At 36.6% G+C, this 12,473-nt stretch overlaps 1 protein-coding gene across 1 annotated transcript; it reads right to left on the bottom strand.

Annotated features, from left to right (window-relative positions):
- Window positions 1-9,513: 9,513 nt before the first annotated feature.
- On the bottom strand, window positions 9,514-11,211 carry LOC130804762 (early light-induced protein 1, chloroplastic-like). Its single transcript, XM_057669337.1, has 2 exons — window positions 10,838-11,211; window positions 9,514-10,113 (listed from the first exon to the last, which is right to left on the bottom strand). The coding sequence occupies exons 1-2, from the start codon at window positions 11,087-11,089 to the stop codon at window positions 9,769-9,771; spliced, it is 597 nt and encodes a 198-aa protein (XP_057525320.1). The 5' UTR covers window positions 11,090-11,211; the 3' UTR covers window positions 9,514-9,768.
- Window positions 11,212-12,473: the final 1,262 nt, after the last annotated feature.

The following is a 12,473-nucleotide window of genomic DNA, read 5'->3' as shown; positions in this document are numbered from 1 at the left end:
TGTATATAGCTTGGAATTAATAATGTCTCACTAAGTAAAGGATTTTATAGTATGAAGAGAGAATAGAAAAGGAGGACATTTAGGATCCACGTCTTGTAATAGAGCTTAAGGGGTCACGTAGATTTGTATGGGGACACAAAAATGAAGTAGGTGTTGTGGACTCTTGAGTGATCGCTAATACTATTGGTGGCCCACCTACTAAGTTGACGTTGCATTGAAACCACATAATAGAATGATGATGAAGATGCCACCGTGCTTTGCAACTTGTTATGGTACCAAAACTTCCTAGGCGTATGATTTAGTATTGTAAGTTGTAAAGAAAATTACAAAGTAAACTCAAAATAATAATAAATAATATGCAATAGAATTCAAGTGGAAAAACTAGTGAACAATAAGACTTTCTTACTCATGTGTTCGATCCCTAGCTAAACATATTTATTAGGATATTATCATTTGTAAATCTCAAATTAGGTCTTGAGCGGCTTTATTTTCCTTTTATGTAATATTAGGATAATTATCGTTTATTCTTTAACTTATCGCTTGTTATCATATTGCAGTGTTTAGATTTTGGGCCACTCTTCCATTTCTTGGAAAACCAAGAAACAAGTTACAATCATTTGATCTTTAGAAGCAAAATATATGTCCATGACCGTTGTGACTTGTGAACTTATTAAGTGGCTTAAAGATTTGCTTCATATGTTTGGAGTGTATTACACAAAGGTCATATTTTTGCATTTGCTTTCGATAAAGCTCAAAACTGATTTTACCATGAAAGCAGCAAACATATTGAAATTAAATTGTTATATTATATATGAGTAGGTTGGTCATGGCTCGGGATCCAATCGGACCCGAACCAAACCAATCCCATCCATTTTTAATGGACCCATACCCGAAACTCGAACCCTTAGGGTCTATACATTTTTGACTCGGACGTAGACCTGTCGATTCTGATGAGTTTATGGTCCTAAATGGGTCTTGTTTAATAATTCATACTTAAACTTTTTAGCATTTATAAGGTTTTATTAGTATAAAAATGGGTCAATAGGGTCTTTAACTCATGACCATCCCTAATTATGAGAGATGGTGTTTATTCGAGTCATCAGATTGATTTCGGATAAGCTGTAATCAGTTAAATTTTGTGTTATGTGTCCACATAGATTTTACATAGTTTTGAATTTATTTTGAATGGATCAAAGGCCTGTTCGATTTCAATGTCAGGTGCATATCGGGTCTGTTCTAAACACGTCTAAAAGTTGTTATTCAATATGGTACAATTAGTCTTTCAGACTTTCAGCTACTCTAGTGAGAGATCTTCTCTCAGTGAGGCAACCTCAAATTAGGAAGCATATATATTACTACTTTCTCTAAACCTGTGGGGCAAGATAATTTTACTTTCTTCTTTGCACGTTTAGCAATTGCAATCTCCATACTCAAACCAACAGGGTGTTAGGTATTATAACGTATTTAGGCCAATTGTTTTTAATAGTATAAGCTATGTGTCTAGGTTTTTCTTCTCCCATTTGCATATCAATACCTCACATGTGAAAAATAACACTTCAAGGGTTTTATCTTTCCTATACAATAAATCTACCCAATCCTTATATTCCGCCACCCTTTTCATTTTATCGCCACCCCCCTGAGTAAATTACCATTTTACCCTTACTTTATAAAAAATTAACAACATTGCCATTAAGGGTAAAATTCCTATATATACCACACTCCAACTAAAATTATTCTCACTACAACTAAATACAACTCACTAAAGCTAAATCTCGGAGCAAAAATTAAGTACAATCCCCAAATTATTAATCGAGGTAAGTTATTTTTAATTTAATTAGTTGCCAAAGAAAAAAAAATATTTCAAAACGAGTCGCCCAGATCTGGGCGGCTGGACCCCGGTTCAGGCGCCCAAAATTAGGCGCCTGAACAGGGGTACAGCCGCCCAGATCTGGGCGACTGTTTTGAAATTTTTTTTTTCGTGTATTTAGGATTAATTAATATAAATTTTGAATTATTATTGTAAATTTGTATGTTGTAATGAGTAATTTTTATATTTTTTTAGTAAATTTTATATATTGTTTTGAATGCAAAAGAAAAAAAAATGAAAAGGAGGCGCCCAGATCTGGGCGACTCCTTTTTAATTTTTTTATTTATTTTTTTTTTCGGTATATTTAGGAATAATTAATTTAAATTTTGAAGTATGTTATTATTGTTGTTAATGTTATTATTATTAATTTTATTTTTATTATTATTGTGATTGTATTTTTTTTTATTAAATATATGTTAATGTTATTATAATTAATTATGTTATTATTAATGTGATTGTTATTTTTTTATTATTAAAAATATGTTCATGTGTTGTTTTATAAATTATTAGTGTAAATTTGTATGTTAAATTTTTTGTTGTTAAATTATTATTTATGTTTGAATGAAACTGTAAAAATTGTAGAAAATGGCTGGTAATCAAGGAAAAGGAAAAGGTTTTTTTAGGCAATTGTTGAGAGGTAATAGTTCAAGGCTTACTTTACTTAGAGGGGACCCGCATGAGAGGGGGGTGACGGGTTCTACTAGGAGGGCTAGGCATGAAGAGGCTATCAGACACAGTGAGGCCCAAAGGTCGAGTACGCTGAACCAAGTGCGTACTCCTATTGATGACCAGGCTGACAGCCTCCAGAGTAGTTGGGGGGTTTATAGTGATGATGATAATGATGCTGATGATGTTCAGTTCCAAGCTACTGAGTCTCGCCAATTGGACTGGGCTGTTGTTCGCGGCCCCGACGGTAGATTTGCCCGGGGAGGCCCGAGTTCTTCTGCCGCATCTGAGCGCGCAGGACGTAGTTTTGTCGATAATCAGCCGCCACAGGAGAGCAGGCCCTCACAGTCCACTAACACGGACTGGTTAGTGACATCACCCCAGCCCGGTGGGCCGACAGATACGCGACTGATCCCTAGCTATGGCGGGCACATAGCTAAACTTATTTATGATGGCTCCGAGCGTACGCCTCCGATTCTAGATTGCCGTATTAGGAAGAGACCGGTGGAGTCCATCATCGGACTGAAGGATATGTCCGATGCGCTAAACGATGTTCTACCTGCCACTTCCCTCGGCCGACTACCGGTCATTATGCACCAGCACATCGACTGTGCTTTGATATCTGCGTTCGTCGAGAGGTGGCAGCCGGATACGAACACCTTCCACATGCCCTGGGGAGAGATGACGATTATGTTGCACGACGTGCAACGCATATTGGGTATTTCTATTGAAGGTTCTCTGCCGGCTGAGCCTTCGGAGGCGGAGTGGGAGGTTGGTATCACCAATCTGTTCGGGGAGCCTCTGTCTGAGCTTCGGCGTAAAGGTTCATTCACCGGTGGATGCATAACCGTTGCTGAATTGATGCGGCTGTGTCATAGGTCGCAAGCCATGGATACCCAGAAGACAGCGTACTACATGGCTGTCATCGGCTCTACCTTGTTGGCGGATAAGTCCAGAATTGGCATGCGACCTCACCCGATACTTGCCGTGAACGACGATCAGCAGGACGTGGCCTGGGGTGCGGTGACCTTGGCGTTCTTGTACAGGCAGCTCGGAATGGCATCTAGGGCTGGTTGCAAGACCATTGCTGGATGCCTCACATTGCTCCAGACATGGATCTATGAGTACTTTCTCGCTTTCCGCCCTCATGCTCGCCGAGAAGATGTGCCAAACATGACTAGGGCGTAGATGTGGACACCGAAAAAACCATGTCGTGAGCTGGACAGGTTGAGGGACTGCCGCAAGGTTCTTGATTCAATGACGGAGACTCAGGTACTGTACATTACATTTTGTCATGCATGTTGTTTTCAATTTATAGTATTTTTTTGTGAACTTCGCTTGTATGCAGGTTGAATGGACTCCCTACAATTCTGCCGCTGGTGCGTTGCTGAATGATCACCCACACACCATCGTAATCGGGGGTATCACGTGCTTTGATGTTGTGGAGGTGTATTTGCCGGAGCGGACATTGCGACAGATTGGGTTCGTGCAGGCTATTCCTCCCGCTCCTATTAGACCAGCCAAGGCTGTCCGACCGGCACACGGTACCTACTACGTGACCTTTCCTTCTTCTGCTGTATATTTGGAGGCATGGAGTAGGTTCCCCTATAGTGCCCGCCTTGTTGAGCAGGGACTTCGTCGGGCTTCTGTTCCTTCAGAGGCTGAACCTAATTACGTTGATTGGTTCAGAGTGTGCTCACACCCGTACATAGCCCCGGACGAAGGGCCTACTTTCGGTCCTGGTCCTTCTCAGAGCAGATCTGAATACGTGAGTTTTATTATCATTTTTTTTTCAGATTTTTTTTTTAATGAATTAATAACGGACATTATCCTTTTGTGTTTTCAGTTCCTGAATGAATGGCCCAGTCGATTCGCTCCACTGGCAAGACTACCTGCTAAGGTTGCGGATTTGAACCCCCGTCAACGACATGCGTTAGAAATATACCTTAATGATTGTAGAGATTTATTTGAAGAATGGCAAATTTTTAAAGGGCATGACCCTGCATAGTCTGTACTGAAACTATTTTACATTAATTATTGCATTTCTTTTCGTCAATGAATGTCATTCGTATACACAATAGTATAATTATGGATTATATACAATTTATAATGAATGTCGTGTATAAATTCTATGGAGTATCTAAATTTACAGCATCGTCAGCGGTGGTATTAGTTGGTTGTGATCGTGGCCCGCGTAGATTATTCCAGAGCATAATCCTCGTACTGAAATGTGTGTCAAGATGTTTGGTGAAATTGTCAGCTGCTTGTTTCCAACTTGGATGGATCGGCGGTAGAGGGGACGAATCATCGTTCATTAAAAGTTGAACAAAATGATTTCTATTAACCCAACATATATGTATTACTTTATTTACACTATTCACGCCCGATGCTTTCCTTAACGGGAGAATCAAACAGTTGTATTGCGAATCATCGTCAGCAGAACCATAATAAGCAATGGCAATGTTTAGAAATGTTGCTGCAGAGTACAAAGCCATCGGTGCATCCATCCAGTGCATGAAAGGAGCAGGTCCATTTACGTGTGAACCTATTCTGAATATAGACTCGTCTAGTGACTCCTGGGATATAGATACAAAGTTAGGTATTACGCTCTGTTCATTTGCGTTGCCATACTCATAGCACGCCTTAAAAGAGGCCATGCTTCCTCGCCTCCCAGCTCTGTGACGGCAATTGCTCTAAATCCACAGTTACCATCACCTAACACATCAATCCAGTCGAACAAGTAAGGAGGAAGGATAAATGGGATGTTATTAGGCCATGGAAAGTGTGAAAAATCTCGACCTTTAGGATCATCTACAATAAATGTAAATAAAGTTAATATGCGTAAACTGAGACGAATTAATGCAAAAAACGAAAAATAAAGTCAAGTACCGGATAAGTTGAAACTGAACTTAATTCCTACTGAAAATTGCGTCTCTCGACCACTAGATCTGCCACTAGATCTCCCGCGGGAAGAAGATCTAGACCCTCGACCGCGAGAAGATGATCTGCTATATTCAAATGAACTTTTTCTCCTTCTCATGTTTTTACTTGTGCTTGGTCTTCCCTTTCTCGGTGGACTAGTGTAAGGCTCAGGTATTTCCGCGCCATCTGGGTGTAGTTCATATTCAAGTAACTGAGACATTCGGCGAACAACAGCGGGATCAGATTTGAGGACTTCATCGACCAGAGATTGAAAGTACTCTTTGTCATTGGCGTTCGGGTATCGTACTCCTTCATCGGTTTCGTCTCCTACCTCTGTGTACCTCAAAGTACTCCAGAATTCATGAATGTCATCCAAATACAAAGCACCATGTGATCCGATGGACATATGTAAATAACATGCATACGGCAATCCATGGGTTTGTTGAAGTACACAACCACATTTGTTAAACACAAAATCACCGAGTTCTAACATGCGGTTATACTCAAGCTGGAGCTGCTCCAAGGCATAGAGAGATACATGGCGATATAGAGGTCTAAAGTAATGCTGTCGCATCGATCTTGGTACAGAAGACATGGATTCCTGTAGCGCTTGTCGGATTGTAGCTTGCTGATTTGTAATCTGTGCGTGCGCCCTTTTGAAAAGGGTATCGAATGAGCTATTACCGCTACCAAGGTAATACTTAAAAGACGAGTGTTGGCTTTCAACTCTGCTGGTAGTCCGGTTACCCAAGTGTAAACAATCATTCGTCCACGCACGGACAAATTTCTCTCAGTGGAATCCATGTTCCAGTCAAATACCGAACGACCTTTTTGTTCCTAACCGACCACGTACTGACGATCACTTGCCATCTATCTTCATATTCCTCGATCGTAGAACTTTCAACCAAGGGGTTCCATCTACTTTTCCTGAATACCTGCCCTTGTTGATTTTTCTTGCCGCCACACAACTTGTCCACCATGTTCTCAACGTCGTTGCCAATATGCCAGATGCATAACAAATGCCGCACATCTACATTAAACAAAACATTGAACGTAATTAAGACATTATCATCAGATATAACCACAATAATGAATCAGCAAAGCCTTTTTACCTGGGAAGACGTCACGAATAGCTGCAGATAAACCTTCGTCTCGATCGGTTACAATGACGCTAGGAGTCTGAGCAGTGCCGAAAATATCTCTCAATCCCTGCAGCACCCACGAATACGACACAGCCGCCTCATCTCGCATCAAACAAAACGAACCAAGAAATTGTGATTGGTTGGCGTCATTCCGATCACTTCACATAGTGGCCACTTTTGTTTGTTTGTTTTGTACGTTGTATCTATCAGCACAACATACGGCCACGTACGTATCATTTGGATAGAGGTAGGATTTGCAATTAATAGTCTGCTCAATTGCCCTTCGTTATCCAAGTCTGTCCAGACCACATAATTAAGTTCTGTGGCCATATGAAGACAGTGTTGAAGGGGAGTCCTACCCTCCATCTCTTCTCTCCTTATTGATTGTCTAATATTATATATCTGATTCATACTAGCATAAAAACCAGGAAAATTATCTCTAATAGAATTCATAATAAAGGCCGGTTGCATTCCGGTTGCACTAAGCTGTCGTATGTGCTCCCGAATGTCTACATTAATCCTATTTGTCCTTACATGACCATCTCTGTACACCAAGAACGAGTGGTTATGTTTTCCCTTTTCACCAGGACACACCCTTACCGTCCAAGGTCTTTCTGGTGGTTTACGACTACTTCCTACAATCATAAATTTACACCCGCAACTTCTACTTTTAGAACCAGGTCGGGCAGTATTATCTAGATTATGTACATCACCCCTAATATTACCATAGCGGTGACATCTAAATAGACACTAACTCTAGAACATCCTTCTTTCTTTTTATAAGAAGCACGTGTAAATTGAAAACCGATTGTTATTGCTATTGCATCGGCCCAACTATGTAACTCATCTAAGGAGATAAATTCCCTATCCGTAACAAAGCTACCGGAGTAGTCTACGTTGTCTCCAAAGTTTTCAAACTCCTGCAAATTTGAAATATAAATAATATAAATTAAGTACATTAATGACTACAATAATAATAATAATAATAATAATAATAATAATAATAATAATAATGACAACAACAACAAATTAAAAACATTACGTAAATAAATGAATCTAAAAAATTTAAAATTATCAACAATAAAAATTATAATAATGACAAGATTAAGTAACAATTTTAATAATAATATAAATATTACGTAAATAAAAAAATCTTAAAAATTTAAATTTATCAACAATAAAAATTTATACGGAAAATAAAAAAAATTAATACGGAAAATAAAAAATAGTACTAACAATAATAATAATAATAATTTAAAAAAAATTAATACGGAAAAAAAAAAAATCACAGTCGCCCAGATTTGTGCGCCTGAACCATCGTTCAGCCGCCCAGATTTGTGCGCCTGAACCATGATTCAGCCGCCCAGATCCGTGCGCCTGAACCATGGTTCAGCCGCCCAGATTCGTGCGCCTGAACCATGGTTCAGCCGCCCAGATTTGTGCGCCTTTTTTTTTTTTTTTTTTTTTTCCAACGACAACTTTACGTACCGCATCCGACTCATAGTCGCTTTCGTTAGCCATATTTAACCAATTACGGGTTACCACTTCTTTAACACTTTTTAGAGAGATAGCACTAGTTTTTAGAGAGATAGTACCGTGTTTGAATTCGTACTTCATACTTATCTCAGAATTCCATATATATAGACAAATCTTACGCATTAAATTCTTATTAGTGTTATTAAGTGTGATTTACATTTATTAATTAATTTTTAAGTATAGTGGCAATTTTGTAATTTTTTTAAATACAGGGGCAAAATGTAATTTTACAGGGAGGTGGCGATAAAATGAAAAGGGGTGGCGAAATTTAGCGACTCCCTAAATCTATCCTAAATTTTCACTAAAACATGTGTAGTTTATTTATTTAGAGGTAGGCTAGAGGATATATCCTGTTAAAGTAGCCTAATAAATGTGGATATATAGGCCTAAAGGTGGCAAGAATTTTTAATGACCATGGCTTGAAGATGTACTAATGAAATATGGTAATATGTAAGTATTAAGGTGATTTTAAACAATAAAAGTAATGCAAACATTAACACCCAGATTTAAGGTGGTTCATCATAAATGAAGCTACATCCACCATCCTAGGCTAGTGTATCATTATGTGTTTAAAGGATATAAGAGTTTGAAAACTTATTATAATGTTGAAGGAAATACATTAATGGAGATGTGCGTGGGTAATACATGAGTAGATAATAAAGTGAGTATGGTAACAATAGAATGGGAGGCTCAAGCTTATAGCTTGGCTCTCTACAACAATACATACAACACTACAAAAATATATAGGCAAAAAGGGAAAAAAGGGACAACAATGAACAAAGCAGAAAAAACAAGCAACAAGCGTCAAAGGGCTCTCTCGACCTGGGCTCGCCTGAGCGGCTCGATCGAGCAGCTTGCAGGTCCTGCAATTTCAGCCTCTGTTTTTCCTTCCCATGATCCAATGATCCCCTCATGCTTTACCACTTTGTCCTTGATCTGAATGGGTAGTGTATAACCCAAACATTGCTCAAGCCTCCACAACCATTAGTACATTGTACTATGGTACTTGCTTGATTCCCAATCAACCAATAACTAATGTGTACTATATCTAAGTCACGAGTGTCCTTTACCTCTCATCAAAATACGTACTTAAGGTCTAGTAATCAAGTTTGTTACTTCTAACCTTTAAACCCTAAATTCTTTTACACTTCAATTGGTCATGTAACACATGACTTAAGAGCAACATAACGACTCAAGTCACACTTCTTTTAAATCCCAATCCTAAGTGAAATCGAAAATTCTTAACCGATATATATTTATACATATTGTTGACTTTTAATTTTTGTAACTTCTATAATTTTCAATTTCACATCCACATGACTTTTCATATAAAATTTATAATCATATTTAGAAAATAAAATATTAAATTTACTATAGAGCTAAAAAAAATCACAATATATAAATTTAAGTGCACTTGTTTACTAGAGTACATAACCCATTGTAAAAAATGACCAAGCTAATTAAGTTGAGAGTATATTACATTCCTTCATTGATCTAATCAAAACATACATACCCCATTAAATCCTACAATCCAATCATAATCTTATCTAAAAAATACGATACTTACTATACAAGACATATTAGCTTCATAGTTGGTATCTACAAAATCAAATGAGAACACATTATTTTTGAGGCTTAAACAAGAGCACCACCTTTAACAAATTCAGTAAAAGCTAAGGCCATAAGACCCAACATAGCAACCCTTCCATTCCATAGCTCGGCATTGGCGTTCATAAGTCCATCAGTCTTAGATTCAGCCCGTTCACCTTTGAACAAAGGCACCAAAGATGCTCCTGATAGAAGTATGCTTGTTCCTAAGAACCATTGTGCACCACCGTCCGATATTTGTGAGAATAAGTCTGTGCCCTTTGATAATTCTACGGCCACCGCCGCTACAAACCCGATCATGGCTAATCGGCCGTTAATCCTCTCCGGTGCTGGCCCACTAAAGGCGAACACGTCGGAAAATTTTGTGCTTACCTACACAAATTAAAATTACCATAATTAGAAACTATATAGATTTCGCGTAATTTAATAGTGTAAGGGTTTTAAAGCGAATTAATCCTAGCAATCTCATGTATTGATTTTTCCATTGAGAAATCTCTGGCATTAAATTTTTTTAATGATTTAGAAATTATTAAAATGTAAATAAATTACTTTAACATAATATAAGACTAATTCATTATTTGAGATGGATTAAGAATTATTTTTTATCACTAATTGCCCATAATCACAAACTTATTTTATAATAAAATCTAAGAAAAATTATAGTGAATAATACAAATTTTCAGTGTTATTTTTATAATAATACTAACTTTTAATTAACTATAAATAATACAAACTAAAATAGATGTTTGCCTACAATAGTACCAACTTTTGTTCATAATAGGCTATTGAAAAAATAAAAACAAAGGTAAATTAATGGTTAAATAAAAATTGATATTGTTCTAAAAAAATGCACTCATAAATTAGTATTATTCAAGGTTAATCAAAAATTATATTATTATAAATAATCAAATGCAAAAGTTTATATTATTCACGATTATTTTCCAAAATTCAATGCATTAATATGATTTTGAATTCATTATATATAGAAGTTAGTTTTAAGAGCAAACTACTAAAACAATTATACGAGTTAGTTTATTATATCTAACAACTATCTATACTAGTGCTAAAATGGTTACACTTTTTCAAAAAATCTCACCTTAGTAGGTTTAGGTTTAGGCGTGGGGGCGGGTGACGAAGGCATAGTAGGAGTAGCATTGGACGAGGTAGCATCAATATTAAGCTTGGGTTCACCCTCGGTTTTATCTTCAGCCATACATTTGACTCCGAAAGTGACACGTTTGCCCATCCGAGGTGTAAATCCTACCGGATAGACCACACGTGTCATCCTCGAGCCATTAGTAAAGGCCCCAATTGGGTTGGCAACAAGAGCTTGCATTTGCATTGCCATTTACTAAACTTTGTGAAACTTGTTGTAAGTGTAGGTGCTCTAAAGAAAAAGGTGCAAAATGGAACTATGTTAGGTGATGTTTATTGATCTCTTCGACTTGATACTATTAGACCAAGTGTGGGATTTATATTTATAGTACGAAGGAGAGAAAGTAGTTGCGGGGCAATTAGGTTCCACGTCGGGTAGTATAATTTATGGGGTCACGTGGATTTGTATCGCCACACACATTGGAAGTTGGTGTTGTGGACTGCTCTGTGACCTCTAATGGAAGGCCCACCTTCTAAGTTGAGGTAGCATTGGAGCCACATGATATAATGATGAATAATTGATGATGGAGATGTCATCACTTTTTTCATTTGTTATGTTCTACAACTTTCTAGGTCTTTGGTTTTTAGTTCTAGAAAAAAAAGTGCTTTAGTTTTTTTTATTTAGCATCAAAGCAAAGTTGGGTATTTTTTCAAGGAATCAATTTAATTAAAATTTTAAGTTGATGGTTGAAATATCAGAATTTTTTTTATATATTTCAATACACACCCTCACACAATTTTGCACAAGCTTTTCTCACATACACTTTCTTATAACTTTATTGTAACTTTCATGACAAGATTGCTATACATTAATACATACAATTGCAATAAGTTTGACTATTAATTTTGTCTATTTAAGATTAAGGAGATTTATATCTTTATATGCGTTGGAATATTATATGTGATTTTAGTAAGATTGAAAACAAATTTTCTTCCCTTTATATGCATTGGAATCTTATATGTGATTTTAGTAAGATTGAAAATAAATTTTCTATTTAAGATTTATCTTCTATATATTAATACAAATTAGTGTGACATTTTTTAGCTCTAAATTGAGTATGCCTCTTTATTTATACAGTATATTATATTATTAGTCATCATTCTACATAATATTATGTTTACTAAATGAGGTTGATAAATAACTTTATCGAGTAAGTGGCTTATTGCAAAAATAGTTGTCTTCTATTGCGAAGCAAAGACAAAAGAGGTCAAACAAAAATAAATAAACATATTATTATTAAAAATGAAATGGGTAATTCAAAAGCTTAAAGATATTCAAATAAGGTGAGCAGCAAAGGGAAGGTGTATAAAATGTCGTCATTTGCAAGATCATGAATTTCATACACCATTCCTATTTATCAGCACCCGAAAATAAATGTTGCGTTCAAAAGCAAAGTCCTCCTAGAAAAGAGAAAGGCAAATGAGATAAATTTTTAATTTGATAATTATGCCACATTTGAAATTCTTCTTTACATTTTGAAATATTACTATGTGGAAATTCATTAAAATATATCAACAACTTAAGTTAATTATATTTCGTCAAGTACTCAGTGATTGAAAAAGTGTCATTTAAAATT

Source organism: Amaranthus tricolor, chromosome 17 (genome assembly GCF_026212465.1).
Source record: "Amaranthus tricolor cultivar Red isolate AtriRed21 chromosome 17, ASM2621246v1, whole genome shotgun sequence".
Classification (NCBI taxonomy): domain Eukaryota; kingdom Viridiplantae; phylum Streptophyta; class Magnoliopsida; order Caryophyllales; family Amaranthaceae; genus Amaranthus; species Amaranthus tricolor.
The sequence above is the reverse complement of the archived record's forward strand: the minus strand, read 5'-3'. Positions and strand labels throughout refer to the sequence as shown.

Coding starts and splice junctions, on each gene's coding strand:
- LOC130804762 (XM_057669337.1), bottom strand. CDS start 11,089: ATGGCAATGCAAATGCAAGCTCTTGTTGCCAACCCAATTGGGGCCTTT. Junction 10,114..10,837: donor CTAAACCTAAACCTACTAAG/GTGAGATTTTTT, acceptor TAATTTGTGTAG/GTAAGCACAAAATTTTCCGA.